This window comes from Mirounga leonina, unplaced genomic scaffold (genome assembly GCF_011800145.1).
Source record: "Mirounga leonina isolate KUSES-001 unplaced genomic scaffold, KU_Mleo_1.0 Mir_174, whole genome shotgun sequence".
NCBI classification, from domain to species: domain Eukaryota; kingdom Metazoa; phylum Chordata; class Mammalia; order Carnivora; family Phocidae; genus Mirounga; species Mirounga leonina.
In genome coordinates, this window is record NW_023270451.1 from 62,362,918 (window position 1) to 62,383,306 (window position 20,389).

Genomic DNA, 20,389 nt, shown 5'->3' on the forward strand with positions numbered 1-20,389 from the left:
TTTAAAGTATGATTTTAGCCATTATTTCAAATGAATATTCAACACGTCTTGGTTAGTGGATAGATAAAACGTTTCTTATTTATTGTCAATTTTTCATATTCTACAAGATGCCAGTTACATGTGGGAGCAATTATGTGTGCGTAATGCATTTTTAGTATCCTGCTTTTTAAATGATAGATTGGAGTGTGCTGTTTTTAGGCAGTTTTAATTTTTACATTCACTTATGTTCTAAAATAAGTTGTAATCCAATTTCACTGAATTATAAAATGGATTATTAAAACTCTGATACGTAATATGTTATAAACACCTCTCTGACCCACCCCACAGAAAAGATATGATAATTTGCACATCCACATCAGCCTGGGGAGCTTTACAAAAAGTTCTATTGCTGAGTTTTGAGAGTTAATGGTAAGATTTGTTTTGTTTTGTTTTAAAGAAGCTTTTAATTTTTTTAAGTTGTCTTTGTTTGATTACCTTAGTGTTGCCTAAAGAGGGCAGTGTGAACTAACAAGACACGTTCTACTTTGTACTTGTGGTTATACACCTTTTTAAGAAGTTAGATAATGGTCATTAATATGCAGAGTATGTATAGGTATTGTATGACAAGATGTAAAACACTAGAACATTTTCTGTAGACATGCATTTCATTTGTTAATGTAGTTTATGCAAATTAGTTTATTGGCCAGCTGTTTCTTCAAGTAGATTACTTGCAACATATATAATACAGATGTTTGCTTTAAATGCCCATGGGGAGAAAAGGGAAATTCAGTACCATTAGGCATATGAAATACTAGATAACTTCATTGCCTTGATCATAATAATTTTATAATTTGCTTTTATTAAATTTTAAGGCTTTTTTTTTTGAAATTAACAATGATAATATTTAAATGTTAACATAGTAAGTCAAAAGGTAGGTTAAGGTAACAGCTTGCAATCTTATTGCATAAAAGCAGATATTTATAAGCCAGATCATAGATACCAGTCTCATCAGGGTATTTTTTCTCTTTGTTATTTCCATCCTTTCAATTAGTTGTATATTTTTCCTCCAGTCAGTGCAGCAGCAATGAAAAGTTTGTACATTTTGATAGAGAAGTTTTTCTACATTCTGACTTGATACCTATTTAACATTTGCATTCCAGTTTAAACAAACTCTGATATGTGAGAATGAATAATGAATCCACAGGTCACTATATTCATTAGTGTTGCCATGTATATGAATTGTTATCTGGCTTCAATTAAATTTCAGGGGTTTTTTTAATTTTTATTAGATTTATTTTAAAGACATATCAGGAATTCATCCCTTTTTTTTCTGTCTTACTAGGTAGTGACATCATCAGCATGTTCTTGCCAGATTATGCTCTTATGGGGAAACTATATATATATTGCAAAATGCCAAATCTAGAATTATGAATTAAAACTTAGCAATTTCTTATCATTGCACTAATTTGATTAATTATTAAGAGTATGTTCTCCCACTCAGAGGAGAAAACAGTAGGAATATAACTTCCAATATCATCAGGTAACATAATTAATGGAGTAACTAAGATCAAACAAGATTAGGGAAGAATTCTTGCCCGCTTTTAAAACTGTATCTACAAAAAATCATATGTACTCTGTCTTACAAAGTAATTGAATATGGCTCTTTATCAAATGCATACAGACTAATTCTGAAACTTATTATTTTATTATGTACTTCTAGAATGTAGAATAATTTATAAGACATGTTCCCTAAAACAAAATAGATAAGGCAAAATTAGTATCTGCAATTTATGAATGCATAAACTGAGACCCAGAGATACTAAATTACTTAATTCAGGTCAGGTAGGGAGTCAACACAAAACTGAGGCTGGAATCATGTGTTACTGGTGTCTGTCTCTTGGAGACTATGCTTTCATTATTGAGGACAATAAAATATACATAATGCTTAATTTGTAATACCAAAAGTATACTGTCTTATTCTAAAAATGTATTTTCAAGTATTAATCTTAACTTTGTCTACTGATCATCTATAGGTAGATTCTTGTCTTATTTAAGTAGCTCATATACTCTACTGGACCATATTGAAATAGATATTTTAGTCTCAACTAATGAATATAAAGATCAATACAACTAGTTGTTCCCCATTACAGTATGTAAAGCAACAACCAGTTGATTGTACTTCCTTTTTTTATAAATATATTTTTTTGAATTTGGGGGGGGATATTTTATTCATTTATTTATTTACTTTTTAAGGTAATCTCTGCACCCAACCCGGGGCTTCACCTCATGACCCCGACATCAAGAGTTGCATACTCTACTGACTGAGCCAGACAGGGGCCCCTGATTATCTATACTTTCATGTGGTATCTCATCTTGAATAAAATACCTGGGTTTCACAATATGTGATTACCATGGATTTATCATTCTAACTCCTCAACGAAAATGTTTATTTTAAAATCAGACCCCCCAGAGAACTTATGAGTAAAATCTGCATTACAAGATTATATATGTGTGCATGTGTGTATAGTGTGTGTGATATGTATGGTAATTTGTTACATGCTTTATGTGTTATATATCTTATATATATGATCAGACATATCTCATATATGTGTATGCAATACATATATATAAATGAGATATGTATGTATCTACATACATACATATAGATACATATACACCTATATACATAGTATTATTATATAAGCTCACTTTGTGTATAAATTAATGTACATTATTGGTTTTCAGACATGAATGTGGATCAAAATCACCTGGAAGACTTGTTAAAACACAGATTGCTAGGCCTTACCTACAGAGTTTCTGTTCAGCAGCTTTGTGATGGTTGGCGTGGGGCCCAAAACTGGCATTTCTAACAAGTTCCAGGCTATGCCAATGCCAATATTCTGGGAACGACATTTCAAGAGTGACTGATACAGATAATGATATTAACCACCATTTGTAATTTCTAGGTACTCGGGACTTTTCTAAGTGGATTACTTCATTGTTTAGCCACAAAACTTCCATTTAGGTAACAATCGTTTTAATAGACAAAATGTGAACTTAAGTTCTCTGCCGTTAGATATACTTACTTTAGGGCTGCATTTATGAATTTGTTACTCTCAAATGTATTCTTCAATCTTGAAATTAAACCGATTTCCCTTTGTGTCCTATCACTAAAGTAAGATGCTTGGTATATAAAGCACCTAATGTGCCGGGAGTCTAGAACACAGTGTGGACTCTCATGGGAGAACTTGGATGTAGTTCTTCCAGAATTTCTGCAGGCACACACTAAGAGCTCTTACTTTGGCAGAGCAGTTCTGATGTCCAGTTGGGTTGGTTCCCCAATGCACACACTTCAAAGGAGAAGGGAAGTATTATGACTGGCCCCAGATACCCTGAAGTTCTGAAACTCTTTTGAGCGACTTGGAAGAATGGCGCCAGTTGCAATGATTTTGAAAGTGCTAAGGTGATAATGCACCTAATTGGTGACAAAAATAGTCACTTGCCATCTTTCAAAATTAATCCAAAGACAGAAGTTAAACTTTTCCGTAATTTACACTTGCATAGTTGTAAAGAATTCCTTCGATCTGTGTATTCCTTCAGTTCGTATGCAATAGTATTTTTATTTTTGGTAGAGAAAAGTAGTTGATAAGAAGGGCATTCAAAGTAACACTTTAAAAGCAACCTACATTTAAATTTTTAATAGTCTTCTGGGTTGAATGGTTATCCTAATGTAAGAAGGGTTATCCTAACCTTCCCTCTTTATGGAATTTTTAATTGCTCCTAGCTACTTATTTAATTGCAGAATTAGAAACATCTTATTAAAATTAAGTTTGGAAAATCAAGATTATATATGGTACAGTAAGTAGCATTGTTTTTCCTGGTCATTTTATTTAAAAACTGGGTAGTTTTTTTATTTTAATACTCCTGTTTTCCTTTTAGCAAGCTTTTCAAGGCAGTGTTATGCTCATTTCTTGCCACAACACCTGTACGGATCTCTGCTCGGATAGCCTGCCTTACTTTTTAAACTGTGCTTTATTTAAACTGGCTTGTAATCGTAGACACTCTTTGTATCATAGATTTGAAATTGTAAAGGTAAGCACCGGCAATGAAGGTTGCACTTACTCGGTTGAAAAATGTTGTGACTTATTCTTAAGCTTAAATATCAACTCTCTCAATTTTCTCCGACTACAGAGGCCAGTAATAGTAGCCATGAGTCTCGTATTGGTCTAGCTGAGGGGTTGGAATCCGAGAAGAAGGCAGTTATACCCCTCGTGATCGTGTCAGCCCTGACTTTTATCTGTCTAGTGGTTCTTGTGGGTATTCTCATCTACTGGAGGTAAGTTGAGTGCTTGTTTTAGACGTGTGTTTCATAAAGCTTAGATTCTGCCTGTTGTTTACCTGAAAGCTCTTCAAGGCGTATTCAAAATTCGTTTTACTTGAGAGCTACCATTGATTTAACCATAAATAAGGTGATTTTGTAAGTCCAAAGACATGACAACACAAGATTTGATGGTTCTTCATACTTCAGTGAAACAATTAAAGTTAAAATGGAGGAATTCCGGCTTCCGTTAATATTTAATACAGTATTTTGACAGCGTACTTTGATATTAATCTCATTAACATTCAAACATTATCATAGCATTTAACGTAAATCTAAGCTTCTCAGCTTAAACGCTCCAGCTGTTACAATTTCAAAAGTTACTGTTTCGGAAAACATAATTTTTGATATAGTAAAAACAGAGTTTATTTGTAATAGTGGATTTTATACAAGCTGCACATCGACGGCATACTGATAACAAAAAAAAGATAACCCATACGTAAATGTAAAAATCAAGCAATTAAAATGTGGGTATGATGAGGAAATAAAGTTGATGGCTGTATTAAGACGCATAGGACTTTAAAATTAATTATAATTTGCCTTGAGGATGAAATATAGCTTTGCTGTCATCAATAGCCTATTAAGACTTTTAAAGGACAAAGAAAATTGCATCCATCCTAAGCTTCCTGTCCCATAGCAAGCAGAACACACTGCAAATTAGGGAGTTTACTGGGGAAACAATGTAAGTCAGTATAACTATTATAACTGTATCTAGGAAAACAAAAACTTTATGACGATATAAGGAATCATAGCTTAGTAATTTCTTCCTTTGTTTTAAAAGAGAATTTTGTTCAGAAGCTTTATAATTAATTCCTTTTTTTAAGCAACATCTTCCTATAAGTTCATATGACCACTCTTTATGTGTTATCTTAAAGTATATTCTCTCAGTTTACTCAAAAATATTTATCATGTTTATGGACTATTTCCCATGTGTGTAGTACTATGTTGACTACTATGGAAAATATCAAAAAAGAATGAATGAATGAATGAATGAATGAATGAGTGAGTGAACAAATGAATGAAGTCACGATGGCTGAGAAATTTATGCTTATTGAGAATTTCCCATGAAAAATTTATAACATACTATATAAAAGTTTACCTATGACAACAGAAATCGCTAATGGTAACAGGGTCAGAGAACAAGGTATCTTATAGGCCAAGATGACAGAGTAAGTGTAAGATGTAGGGCTTGAGCTGGATAAGATTCAGAAAGTGGAGATAAAGGAGACCAGAGACCAGCCTTCCAGGCAGGGACACAGCAGGCAGGAAGAATGGGAAGCAGGGGGCAGCTGGGTGTGTCTGAGACAGTGAGGTCTGGAGCCCACAGTTGCATGTCTGGACATTGGTTGACTAAAGTAGAATGTTTTCATGACAAGCTGTGTTTCATATCAGACTGCTTTTACAGAAAAGAGTAAACCGCAGAGGACAGAGAACAGATCATACTTTTGTTATACATGAGCTGGGAGTCTGTTTTGTCCATAACATGATGCAAACAAAGCTGCTTTCTTCACTGATTCCTTTAATTGCCAATGACTCTTTTTTACAGAAGATTCCATGCTCAGCAGAGTAGCATGAACCCAGTACACAACCCATAAATGTTTGCTCAACAAGAATTCATATTGCGGGGCGCCTGGGTAGCTCAGTTTGTTGAGCGACTGCCTTCGGCTCAGGTCATGATCCTGGAGTCCCAGGTTCGAGTCCCGCATTGGGCTCCCTGCTCAGTAGGGAGTCTGCTTCTCCCTCTGACCCTCCCCCCTCTCATGTGCTCTCTTTCTCTTTCTCATTCTCTCTCTCAAATAAATAAATAAAATCTTAAAAAAAAAAAAAAAAGAATTCGTATTGCTTTTCTCCCTACTCCCCCTGGGTTTGTTGGCCAAACTTTTTACCAACATTGATTTTGTGTTTGTTCAGGTTCCTGGTTTCTAATCTGATTTTCCTTGCCAAACCGATTTTTGAAATTAATTGGAATTAGAGTTAATTTTTTAAAAATAAGATGGAAAATAAACCCAAATTATACTTCATAAAAAATGGTGTTAGAATAAATTTCCAATAACAATGTCAGATGGTTTACAGTTATAATATTGAAATAATTAGAATGAGAATTTTAATCTTTTTTACTTAATATTTCAAGTTTATTTTTTGCAAATTTGGAAGTGTCTTATTTAATATGATTTGCTATTTCATGGAAAATTAAAATCTGTAATGGTTTTTATTTTTTAAAAGATTTTATTTATTTATTGGAGAGAGAGAGAGAGCATGAGAGGGGGGAGGGTGAGAGGGAGAAGCAGACTCCCTGCCAAGCAGGGAGCCCGATGCAGGACTCCATCCTGGGACTCCAGGATCATGACCTGAGCTGAAGGCAGTCGCTTAGCCAACTGAGCCACCCAGGCGCCCCTGTAATGGTTTTTATATTCTGTTAATAATGGGTCATCTCATCTGTATAATGTGCAGAAAAAAGAGAAATGGTTTACCAGTTGAAAAATATTAAGTTGACCTTCACCAACAAGATGTTTCTCTTTTCCTCACAAATAACACTTTATGTACCTTGAATTCAGAGTGCATTAGCTTAAAATATGAGCACTCTGATGATTTTATGTAGGTATTTTATATCTATCTATCGAACAGTCTGATAAAATCTGTCACTCTTTTACTTATCCATTTAAAATTTAACATATCTGTCCTTCTCACAGCCTTTTGAAATTAATTCACTTCAAAATGTAACTTTTTAGATCAGTAATACCCCAGGGGTATTAGTTGGTAACAGAAAATGACAATGTTAGTGCATTCTTCAAGGTTTTTGTGAGATATTCAAATTCTGGTGGAGACCCATATGATTTCACTGGCCAGTATGAAAACCTTTTAGACCTTTGTGGAAAGAACAGCCTGTGGAAAGATTCAAAAACAGAATGGCATACCCACAAAAGTCCTAATAGTAACGCAGTCCGTTTGAGTTTTTCCAAGCTGATATATTTAAATGTTTTTCTAACCTAATTTCTTAGGAGAAAAAAATAATTGTAAAGTGATATAATGAGTCATTTCTTTTGTCTCTTACCTAACTCAAGGTGGTCCCCTAGGTTTTGGGTAAACCTTGAGAGAAAGCATGTTGTAGCAGGAAATCAGAACAAATTAGGGGTGATAAAATCTGGGTCCCTTTCCCAGCTCTGCCTGGCATTTGTTCTATGGTCTTGGGCATGTCACTTAGCCATCTTTTCCTCTCTCTACCATTTCGGGGGAGGGTTCACTAGATCATCTCTAAGATTGCAGTCAGACCTTCTTTAGCGTCTCTGTGATGAATGCGGCATAATTTTTGAATATGGTTATATTTGTGTAAGGATCCAAAAAATGGAATAATAATTACACATTTCTGGCTTTTAATTCTAAATACTTAGTGTGATGAAAAGGTGTAAATCAAATAATCAGATTAACATTGACTGATAGGACCTATGTCTACAAGTTTAAAACAGTCATCACTTTTTTCATCATGGCTGAGTGATAATTAGCAAGAGACATAGTTATCAACACTTAGCACATAGACGTGAAGACATTCACTGCTTATACAGAACAGATGGACTATAGATATTGAATCTTGTCATACATTAAATAATATGCCTTGAAATTATCTTCCAGATGTTTTAAGGCAGAATTTACAGGAGCCAAATTGTAAGTTTCTAAGTTGCAAAATGACTTCAATATGGAAGATTTTCAGAAAAGTTCTTTTTAAAGAAGACAAAAGGCAAACTTTTGAGAGCCTTTTTAAGCATTGAAACCTGAAAAATACCAAAGGTATAATCAACAAAATAGCACTCCATCAAAAGCAGTATAGAAAAGAATATTTGTCTATGTTTACATAGACAGTTGTTTTGGCTTTGGGGAGTGGGAAGAAAAGCAATATGAGTTTTCTCTTGATCTTACGTTCAAATTTATGAGTCACTAAGGATAAGCCACCAACCCAGAATGGAGGCCTCCCAGTACCATTCTGCCTCTAGTAGAATGTCACTTCCTAGGTAAAACTGCCCTATAAAATATACTGAGCAATATATTATTACTTTCATCAAGAATTGATCCCACGCTATTTTAACTTTTCCCACTTGCAAGTTTTTTGGTATGATTTTATAACGTTCTTTTGTTGCTTGTTAATACAAGTAATGCTATTGGACCACTTATTTGCTAGACCAACAAATATTTGCTTATATAACTAAAAAGAGTAGAGTTGGTATTTACCCAGATCCTACAGTGAATATTAAACATATTAAACCCTAATACCAATAAGTTTTAATTTACCTTTTTCTGTTCTGTGAGGTGCTGCCTTCTTCCCATTTTCTTAGACCCATCCTCTCTCTACCCATCCATCCATCCATCCACCCATCTTTTACTCTAGATATATATATTTCACCTCTCCCTCCCAAATGTTTTGAGATTTTAAGTTATCCCATTTGGGGCTCAGGTAGGCAAGAAGTCTAGGATGCAGCTGAATAACCTATGGTTAGTGGAATTTAGTTACTCCTGGAAATCCATCTAATCATTCAACATTTAACACCTATTGTATTCTCGGCACTACATTCAGAGTTGGGTTTATATAAATCAAAAGACATTTAAAAATGTAATGAGGATATAGGCACAAAACAAATATATTGCAAAATAATAACCCTAACTAACAATTAATTAAAAAAATATTTAAAATTATGTAGAATAGAGTTCAGGAAGTGAAGGTCATCCTTGGATTAATTACCCATATTTTTCAAAACAGTCTTTGTAAAGGCATGGAAGTTTGTGTTGGGTGGGGGTGCAGTGAAAAGAGAGAAACTAGAATGCTAGAGGCTACTTAGGAATGAGAGGCTTTATCACAGAGAAGATACCTCCAACCTGTCTTTAAGGAGGATAGTGTTTGCCTGGCATATTCATAAGTGAGGCATTTTGGTCAGGAGAACCATGATTAAAGCAGGGAGGAGAAATAGTGAGGACGGGACAAGGCATGTTCAGTGATCTTCAACTTGTTTGTATTATTGGAGTATAAACTTCAAGGAGAAAGTCAAAACAGGTGAGGGCCGTAGCTAGGTAGCATTTAAGTACTGGAAGATCTTGGGTACCAGTATCTAAAAACCTGTCAAGTACAGAAATTGAGCCGATATATCAATGTAACAGGGAGATCACATTTTTGGCTTGATAGCAAAAAAAATATCAACAGTAAGAAGCATAACAGTGTAACGAAAAGGCCTCCTCTTTGGGTACCACTTAGAGGTACTTAGAATGAGTTTTCAGTTGGTATGAGAAAGAAATATCTAGCAACTAAGGATGATTCATAAAGGAATGAGGTCCTTGTCACCGGAGACAATCTTTATATGTCAGAGAGATTCTTTATCTGTTGCAATCTTGCACTAGGTCCCTTAAGACATTTTACAACTTTAAGATTCATTGAAAAATAAACAGAAACACTTTTACCAGTTTGTGTAACCACATTTTAGAGGAATCAAAGAGATTTAACTGTGATTTTAGAGGAAGTAGCAAGCCCGGTGTTTTCCTATCCACGTGGCAGGACCTGCTACATCTGCAGTTGCACAAATAAACCAAACTCCCCCGATAGTTTCTGCTCCAGTCCAGTTTCAGTTGTGCTCAATGCAGATTCTCAGTTGGGTAGTTTCTTTATCATGAGACCTGTGGCCCTCAGCCCTCCCCTCATTCGTAGTCTGCTGTACTCTTTCTGCTTTCCAGGATGTGGACCTAGCTCAGGTCGCTCTGACACTTGATTCCATATCCATTCATCTTCCTCCTACACCACCTGTTCTCTCTTGAAGACATTCTTGTGTTCTCTTGATTATCTGTGTCCTCTTATCAAAGGCTTATATGATCACAGCAGAGGGTTGATCTTCACTATGCACATCATTGCTTTTGGATTTTTTTTTTTTTTTGCTTGTGACATTAAGGTTACAAATAAACTATATAATTTTATACTACTCATACTTACAGCAGTGAATTCCTTGAACAAATATTTTGGGGCCCCTACCACTGCTCTTTGCACTGAGGACTAACACTGTGTTTAGACAAAGCCCCTTGCCTTCGTGGGGCTTAGATTCTGATGAGGGCAACTAAAACCATGTAAGACAAATATATAAGTAAAGAATTTCGGAAAATGGTAAGTGACACAAAGCTGACAAAAGGGACTATAATAGTGACTTGGTGGGATGAGCTAGTACTTTCAGCAACGTGATCAGGGAAGGACTGTCACAGGAAGTGGCACTTGAGCCAGTGCAAAAATGATGGGAAGGAAGCAGGTGGCCAGAAGGAATGTCAAGAGCCCAAGCCCCAAGTTGAACTGATGGGGCCTCTTGGAAGGAGGAACAGAAGACCAGCGTGGGCCTGAGCTTAGTAATAGCGGATCCTAGGAGAGGACACCCCTGATGTGGGTGGGGGACCAGGTCATGGAGGGTCTCATAGCCCTTGCTGAAATAATTGAATATCATTCTAATTCCACGGGGAGGCCACTGAAGAATTTTATGCAGCAAACTGTTTACTGAAGGAATTTTACAATTGAGGTGTGTCCTATAGGAACAAATGTTATGTTAAATCTCATTAGAATAAGTACCTTGTAGCTTGAATCTTAAATTGAAAATGAGATTGGCATTTTTACCCAAACAGATATTTTTATTTAAGCCTAACCGCTCATGAATAATATTTCAAATAAATTAAATGACCCACATCAAAGAGTGTCATTAGCAGTTTTAATTATCTAAATTTTTTAAATTAAGTATGGTTTGCATTAGTTTAAAGCAGCAGTTGGTTCTTTCTCTTCTCAATAGTTTGTGGTGTGCTCTTACCAGATGTTACTCTTATTATCTGAATGAAAATAGATTCAGGTGACATTGTAGGTCATAGCTGTCGTTGATTCCAAATATATTCATTCTCAAAACCCTCATCAACAAGACTAGCATCTGTTGGAAAGAAAATCACGCCTGGTCTTGGTTATATGCTCATTATTTCCTCACTTCGTTCTGTCATTACTGCATTATCAGGATAAAGCTGTCTTCCTTTTTCATCAAAATATTACCGCTGTGGAATTACATTTCTACATAGCCGTAGCTACCTTTTGCTAGCATATGCTGAATATGCTCAGAAAGGTATGGTCACTTAAATATTGAGTGAAAAGAGCTTTGGACATGATTTTTTCCACTCCGGTCCAGGCCAAGGTGGCAGGACACGCTGGTATATGGCAACAGTGAAAGAGTAACTAGGGCACTGAAGTGTCCTTATCGCGGCAAAATCCTGTCGGGTACCAATCAGCTACAACTTCAAATGCCATCTCTGTTTTCAGCGTGTCCGATATCTCCTCACTCGGACGCATCTGGCGTATGTAGAACTGAGATCCATTTGGAGGCCATAAAATTCTTTAATACTTCATGTTTTATAAAATAGATACAGCTTTCCATTTATGTTTTAATTCTGGAGATTTCTGTCATAATTTGCAAGCAGCTCAGAAGTAGTTTATGGCAGCTAGTAAATAAATTGCTTTCTTTTCTTTCCAGGAAATGCTTCCAGACTGCACACTTTTATTTAGAGGACAGTACCTCCCCTCGAGTAATATCCACACCTCCAACACCTGTCTTTCCAATTTCAGGTAATATCTTAAGGTGTGACCAGGAGTAGCGGAAGGTTTGTCCTTACTGGAGTACTTTGCAAAGGGCTCTAATGGATATGAGTAAATACTTCAGTTGCCCAAAATATTTATTACTGCCATGTATCAGGCACCAAGGTTTCTATCTTATTCTCATTAATTTTGAACATTTTTAACCACATAGATGATATGGCAGAATAATTCATAATATTCAGGTATAGTCTGTTAACATAACATAGCAATAAAATATTAGTTAAGAATAAGGCTGACCTTCAGCCATTTCCAGTACTTTAATAGAAACCTGAACCACAGAAGTCAGACTAAACCAAGGCAGTAAGGCTGGATAGGACAAAATAACAAAGAGAAGCACAATGCTTAGTTGCTTTCTGATCATCTGAATTTATGTGAGAAAAGCTTCCTTAGCTACAGTAGGGGGGGGAAGAAAACTATAAAATGGTAGGAGTAGAAGAAAAACACGAGCACACAAAGAATGTGTAATTGCCTGAAATACTCAAAGTCACGATGTCAAACAGTTTGAAGACTGTCTATTTTCAGCAGAACTTACCTGGTTCTGAATATTCCATATTCCAGGATTAGCCGGGGTCATTTTGACTGAGACATCCATTGACCCTTGAGTGCACATTGTAAGGTCACAGACATTGACTTGGTTAACATTTTATAACATTTCAGAATGAAAAGTGGTAACAAAAAAGGAGTTGCCCAGAATATGCGAACCATGGAAGCAGCTCTGGAGGATAGAGGATAAAACAGACACAGAGAACCACCGAACCAGGGAAAACAGAAGGAAAAATTCGTCAACGTGGTTCTTTTAAAGAGGCCTCTTTTAAAATTGACTGATACTCTATATGTTATTGTTAGAGGCCCAAATTCCACAAGATGTTATCTCATGATTTAAAAAACATTAAAAAAAAAAGAGAGAGAGAGAGAAGCATTTTCTGTGTAATTTTCAGGGGGCATAGGAATTAAAAGTGTTTGGCTTTTTCCTCTTTTATCCACTCTGAGGCTTTAGCCACCACTTACTTCTGTTTTTCTAGATAATTTTAAAATTCTGTACCTTTATTTTAGTACAGCACACTTTCTCATTAACATATTCAGAATTCTGAGATTGGCAGCTCTCAGGTGTTTGTTACATTTTGATTCCCTTCCCTTTCATACCTCCTGTGCAGACGCCCTCAGCATGCGTAAGCAAATTAACATAATATCGCCCCAAGTCCCGTATCATTTATTATTATTATTTTTTATTGTTAGAAAATTTTAATAGCCTATCCTTATAATAAAAACATACAAAACCTTAAAGGCAGAACAAGATCAGTTAAATAATCCCAAATCAGGACGTTGTCCAGGAACTCCAGAATCCCCTGTTCTACTTCTCAGAAGAGTTGTGATCAAGGGCATTTCCTCACTTCACCTGCGCTCCAGATCACCCAGATACCTGCCTTTCCATGTAGAATCAGAAATTAAAAAGATATGTTAGTCTCACTTACTTGCAGACCAGTTCGTGAAAGAAATGACCAAAACACATGACTGTAAATAAAAAGTAGTCAGTTTGGTTGTGAAAAGAGGTTAACTGTGCAGGATAACATCTATGGGTTTGAAGGACCCTCATGAGAAGAGCTAATGGTTTAGATGTGACAAGCTATTTCTGTTTTCTTGTCTAATTATAAAAGCTACTTCCAGGCAAGATCCTTCTGCAGATGTGAAGGCAGAATTACACCTTTGTCTAGTGTTTCTCAAGCTTAACTGGCTAATTCAATTTTAGTATTCAGGTACACTCATCTAAGAGAGAGAACAGATGGATTCTACTTTTTAAAAAAATCAACAAATTCTTGGTAACTGAAGCTTAAAAATATTAAATGGCCTAGATGCTGAACATCTGTTGATGTAAATAAGTGTTTCTAGTGAAATGTGTTTGATGTTTCCTTGTCAGAGAAATCACTTGTGAAATTGCATACTGTGAACTAGTAATATGTTTAATCTAAGAAAGTCTTTCCAGATGGGGGGGGGGGAAACAGCCAGTTAAAATAATTTGGCCCCTTCACAATTAATTAACAGATCCAATGACTCTGTTTACATAGCATATTTTCAAGTTAGAGTTCTTGAAATTTTACATATTAAAAGTCCCAAAGGTTTTTGACATTATCCTTAATGAATAGTCTGCATATCAATGTTTTCTGTTATTTATGGAGAGAAGGAAAAAATGTGTTCAAATGTAAACATCTGACTAACCGTAAAACATTAAGCTATGTAATTTTATAAAACTGAAATTATACTATATATTATGTTTAGTTCATGGTAAAATTGAAAATATTTCTGCATTTTTTTTAAAGATTTATTTATTTGAGAGAGAGAGAGCACAAGACGGGGGAGGGTCAGAGGGAGAAGCAGACTCCCCACTGAGCGGGGAGTCCGATGCGGGACTCGATCCTGGGACTCGATCCTGGGACTCGATCCTGGGACTCGATCCTGAGACTCAATCCTGGGACTCCAGGATCATGACCTGAGCCAAAGGCAGCCGCCCAACCAACTGAGCCACCCAGACACCCTCCCTCTGCATTTTTTTTTTTTACCCAGAAATCACATTCATGTGAAATGTGTTAACGGAAATGCAACTCCTACTCGTGTTAAAGAAAGTTACCCATAAAAAGATGCAGTCCATTGATAAGACGTGAGGCTTTGGTGGTATTCATTATTTAACTTTAAAAATTAATTCTTGTTTCTCTAGAGTATGAATGGAAAAGAGATTCATGATCAAATCAGAATTATAAAATGCAAGTTATGATTGATAGTAAATTTGGAGAAAATTGATCATTGCTGCTTAGTGTTTCATTGGAAGCTGCAATTCCCTTGGGGTTGTAGGAATAATTGAACTTTGAAGTTGTTTGAGAAGAAGGCACTTTATAAATCTTTATAAGTGAGAGGCATATTCCTTTCTGTTGAATTATCCTTTCCAAACTAATTTTTTTTTTATTTACTTAGATGATGTTGGAGCAATTCCAATAAAGCACTTTCCAAAGCATGTTGCAGACTTACATGCAAGTAATGGGTTTACTGAAGAATTTGAGGTATGATTTTAATATGCCTATTTGAAATAATATGGAAAATAGTAAATTTAAAAGATTCAGCAGTAGGCTATTTCTTGACCTAAAGACATTGAAACCATTTTCACTTCTAGGAAGAATATTAGTTCTGTAATCACTTATGTGTTTAGATGTGTTATGGTTACCATATAATTTAGAAAATTGGTTTTCCATTTTAAAAGCCAAGTTGTCCTCATAGGAAAAAAACATTGTTAATTTTCTCCCATAAAGTACAGAATTCCAGTATTCTTCTTTTAATCTGAATTAGTAACACTGATTCCTTTTAATTTTCTAAATTATATAAATTATACTAAACTACTAAATTTCGTGATTTTCAACTGAAGTACATATAAACTCTTACTTGTTAAGTATTACATCAGTGTAAATGCAGAAGCATTTATTATACAAGGTCTAATAAATATTATACGAGGTAAAGTCCTATCTTCTCCTCAAGAAAATATGCGTTTCTAAAAAACATTTGAACTGCACAATCAGTAAAAATTTTTCTAGTAATATTCCATAAAATAATCTTGGTTAGAAGAGTCAGAGAAATTTGCTGCAAATTTACCATGGCCCACTAAACTCTCAGTTAAGCAGACTGAAGTCCAGAGTTAACAATGACAACCACAAAAAAATAAAGTTACCATTATTGAGCACTCGCTAATATGCTGTTTGTCGCACTAAATGCTTCTACATTCAATCTTCACCCAACTCTGGAAGTTATTTGATTTTTAAGTGGATAAAGTCCACTTCCCTAGAAGTCAGTTAACAACTTATAAATGGTAGCGCTGGGACACTTATCTCGATGAGCATTGAGTGATGTGTAGAATTATTGAATCATTATACTGTACACTACAACTAATATAACACTGCATGTTAATTATACTTCAATTTAAATAAACAACTAATTAATTTAAAAAAAAAATAGCAGGGCTGGGATTCAAACCTAGGTTTGTGATTTTCAAACGTAATACTTTCCATTCCAGCAAGCAAGAGATCTTTAGCCTCCTCTCTAGCCCCTCCCCTCTAGGAAACCTCACTTTGCTTTTCTGTCTCCACCCTCAACCCAGAACTGCTCTATGGATCTCCCTCTTTGAAGCACCTTGAGCACTGATCCTGACCAGAGGGCGTCCCACTCTCCCCCTTGTACCCAGCACTCGCTTCCCAGGAGTCACATCAGCCAAGATATGTTTAGGGAAGGAAAATGCCATAAATTAGAAAGCTTTAAGAAATCAAAAGAACTAGAAGTGAAATGTGATACATTTTCACTAAATTAAAAATAACAGAAGCCAATTCATTTAATCTTAAAAGAAATCTGAGTCGTTGAAAGAGAAAGCAACAAGAGGTAATGACTAAGTAAAGTGGAATAATATAAAGAATTACATAGTTAAAACATCAAATTATTTTTTCTTACCGTAATGGAGATTAGAGGGTAGGTGGTGCCGTGTTAACTCACAGAAACTATTAGGCTCACATCAAACAAAATCGTGATTGAAAGAGGGAGAGTGTGTCAAGGATGGGTCTCATTTTCCAAATGTTCAAAGCCACAAGGAAAAATAGACGATTTTTAATAAAAGTTGCTGATAGCACATGCACAAAGGCAGAATCGTAGTTTTAACAACTATAAAATCATTTTCAATATTATTAAGCAGCTCATAATAATTAAAGTAATAAAATGACCTCACATTTTTACTTAAAAGTGTATTCTTAATTCCATTGCTTTTAACTCACACAGTCTGGTTCAAGAAAACGTTTCATTAACTTAATAATTAGCTTAATAACTAATAATGCTATGCCTTTTAAGTGGTTCATAATACTAAATTGTGTTTAAATCTAGAGTCAGAATGGCTTACTGCCAAAGAGGCCTTAAAAGCTTCTCTATAGGGAGGCTGGGCCATTTGCTGATGAGTCAGATTCATATTTGGGTTATATACTTTCTCAAAAATTATAAAGCTTTCATGTTATTATCTTAATACTAAATAATTGTGAGTTCCTACCTAATGTATTTAGATGGAAAAAACATCTCTAAGAAGGATTTTAATTCATTTTAAAAGATAATTGGCAGAAATAATTTCTCTGTACCCATCAAGGTTTAAATTAAAAAGAGGTCTACTAATTAAATATGTTGAAAGTAATTCTATCTAAATTTTGTTTCAAAATGATATAGTGTATGTGATAAATAAATTTAGAAGAATTTTTAATGTTCTGACAGCCCTAAATCTGTTACAAACCACCTAATAGGAAGCTGTTTACTCTTTAAAATTACTCTAAATAAATAAAAAATGTGTCACTAATTCAGAGTTTCAAATAGTGCTATAGTGGTCAAATAAAATTATATTTGGATATTAGCAAATCTGACTAATGCAACAAAATGTGTCATCAAATACAGGGATTTTCTCATCTGCATTTTTTATATTCATATTATTATACCACTGTCCCCTTTTAAAAGTGTTATTTTTTCCTTTTACATAATTTTAAGGTTCCAAATCGTTAGAAGTTTTGATTTGCATGCAACTGTTTGAAACATTCTGTTTTGTTACTATTTGACGAATGTATTTATTGCATGATCATAGTTTTCCATTGTAAACCTAATATGAACGCTTTTTTTTCTCATTTGTCGTGTGCTGTGGAATTTGATTTCTTTACTTTTTTGGCATTCATTCCCTCATTAGACACTGAAAGAGTTTTACCAGGTAAGGCATTATTTCACTGCATTTTCTCTTAGCCAAGAAATAGTTATAACCTGTAAAAACAATTTTTGGGGGATAGACTAATTTGTTTGTGTTGTCATCTATGTTATGTTTTTAAGGCACCTTGTTTGCAAGGCTAGGTGTTCAAATGTTGTACATACGTTTCTTTACAGGAAGTGCAGAGCTGTACTGTTGATTTAGGTATTACAGCAGACAGCTCCAATCACCCGGACAATAAGCACAAGAACCGGTACATAAATATCGTTGCCTGTGAGTATATCCTTAACTCAGCCCTGGCTCCGTTAGCGCTGTTGTTCCTGGGCTCTTCTGTGTTGTCCTCACGTCTGACAGCAGACCTCAGTGTCGTTGTTTCAGGACCTTGGTATCAGGGAATAAGGCTTGTGTTGGCTAGTACATGGCATTATATTCCTCTAACTGAAATACAACCTGCAATTAACCATAGGTCTCCTTTAAACAAAACAAACTCAAATTGTCATCGAGGCCCTTCTTCAAGCCCCATGGGCTATAAATCTGTTCTTATGGTTTCCCTCATTATTTATATCCCCGGGCCCTATTTTCATTTGAGATCTATTTGCTTCTATGTGAATTTATGAACCAAATAGATTTTCTTTAGACTTCGTTTTTCCTTCTAGCCTTTTCTTCTCTTTCTTGCCATTCTTCCTGGGGTCTTATAAAGGGCTAGTTGGATTCTTTTTATTCCTTCTTTCCCTTTATTTTCTTAGCTGTTTTTTTTTTTTCTCAATGAGCAGCTGTCTCTTTTGTCTAATGCAAATTTATCTGTTTTTTTCCTATGAAATTACCATCTTTCTTCCATTTTCTTCCAGCATCTCATGTTTACACATGTTTCCTCTTATTTTCCTTTACGTTCTCCTCCATCTCTAGAAATCCATCTACAACCCCTCCCCCAAAACTTACACTCCTCTCCTTCCTTACATATTCAGTGGGCCTCCCTGGATCCTATGAACACAGTATTACCAGCTTGGTTATTTAGGTTCTGGTTCCATCCTGGAAGCCAATGAAAATGAAACTGCACCCTTTTTTTTTTTTTCTAAGTTTTTATGTAAATTCCAGTTAGTTAACATACAGTGTGGTATTGGTTTCAGGTGTATAATACAATATAGTGATTCAACACTTCCACACAACACCCGGTGCTCATCACAAGTGCCCTCCTTAATCCCCATCACCCATTTAACCCATCTCCCCCTCACCTTCCCTCTGGTACCATCAGTGTGTTTCCTATAGTTAAGAGTCTGTTCCTTGGTTTGTCTCTCTCTCTCTTTTCTTCCCTTTGCTCATTTGTTTTCTTTCTTATATTACACATACGAGTGAAGTCATATGTATTTGTCTTTCTCTGACTGACTTATTTCACTTAGTATAATACTTTAGCTTCATCTGTATCGTTGCAAATGACAAGACCTCACTCGTTTCCATAGCTGAGTAATATTCCATTGTGTGTTATGTATGTATGTATATATATACCATTTTTTTTCTTTATCCATTAATCAGTCCATGAACGCTTGGGTACAATTTGGCTATTGTAGATAATGCTGCTGTAAATCAGGGTGCATGTATCCCTTTGAATTGGTATTTTTGTATTCCTTGGGTAAATAAATACCTAGTAGTACAATTGCTGGATCATAAGGTAGTTCTATTTTTAACTTTTTGAGGAAACTCCATTCTATTTTCCACAGTGGTTGCACCAGTTTGCATTCCCACCAACAGTGCAAGAGGGTTCCCCTTTCTCCACATCCTCACCAACACCTGTTGTTTCTTGTGTTGTTGATTTTAACCATTCTGACAATGTGAGGTGAAATCTCGTTGTAGTTTTGATTTGCCTTTCCCTGATGATCAGTGACATTGAGCATCTTTTCATGTGTCTGTTGGCCATCTGTATGTCTTCTTTGGAAAAACGTCTGTTCACGTCTTCTGCCCATTTTTAATTGGATTATTTGGAGGTTTTTTGGTGTTGGTTGTAGTTCTTTATATGTTTTGGATGCTAACCATTTTATTATCACTTTTTCTTAAATAGTTTGGATAGATGCCGCTTTCTTTCCACAGGGATGACACAAATTTTTATTAGAAGGGTTTAGTAGGACATTCTGCTTCATGTTTGTTTTCCTCACCTGAAGCAACTATCCTGGCTGCACATCAAAATTCAGCTGCTGCTTGGACAGGGTGAAGTTGTTAAACTATTCCCACTATAAGCCAAACAGAAAACACCTACCAAGTAATTAAGAGAGGATGGAGATTAACATTTGTTGTACACCTTCTCTGTGCCTGGCTCTGTAAATACATGATTTCATTTAATCCGTGAAATGATCTGGCACATAGATAATAATAGTCCTATTGTAGAAATGAAGAAAACAACCCAGCAAATTTACCCAGTAATACCTCTCTAAAAATATTAGAACCAAAATACACAAAACAATAGGTCAGCCTGGCATCAGACCCATCTTTTCGTTGCCATATACCTATTTCTGCATCCATTCCCTGCTCTTTGAGCTGCTGTTGCCCCAGAAGCAGTAATATCTCAGGATGTCTCTCCAATTGTCCTGGTTTGGACTGTATTCTCTTCTTCTTCTTCTTCTTCTTCTTCTTCTTCTTCTTCTTCTTCTTC

General features: G+C 35.4%; 1 protein-coding gene across 1 annotated transcript in view; it reads left to right on the forward strand.

Moving 5' to 3' along the window:
- PTPRZ1 (protein tyrosine phosphatase receptor type Z1) overlaps window positions 1-20,389 on the forward strand; it is a 168,117-nt gene that overhangs the window by 124,858 nt on the left and 22,870 nt on the right. Inside the window, exons 13-17 of the mRNA XM_035021005.1 lie at window positions 4,171-4,315; window positions 11,875-11,966; window positions 14,961-15,046; window positions 17,734-17,754; window positions 17,925-18,021. Coding sequence (XP_034876896.1) covers window positions 4,171-4,315; window positions 11,875-11,966; window positions 14,961-15,046; window positions 17,734-17,754; window positions 17,925-18,021 — 441 coding nt within the window. The remainder of the gene's footprint in view (window positions 1-4,170; window positions 4,316-11,874; window positions 11,967-14,960; window positions 15,047-17,733; window positions 17,755-17,924; window positions 18,022-20,389) is intronic.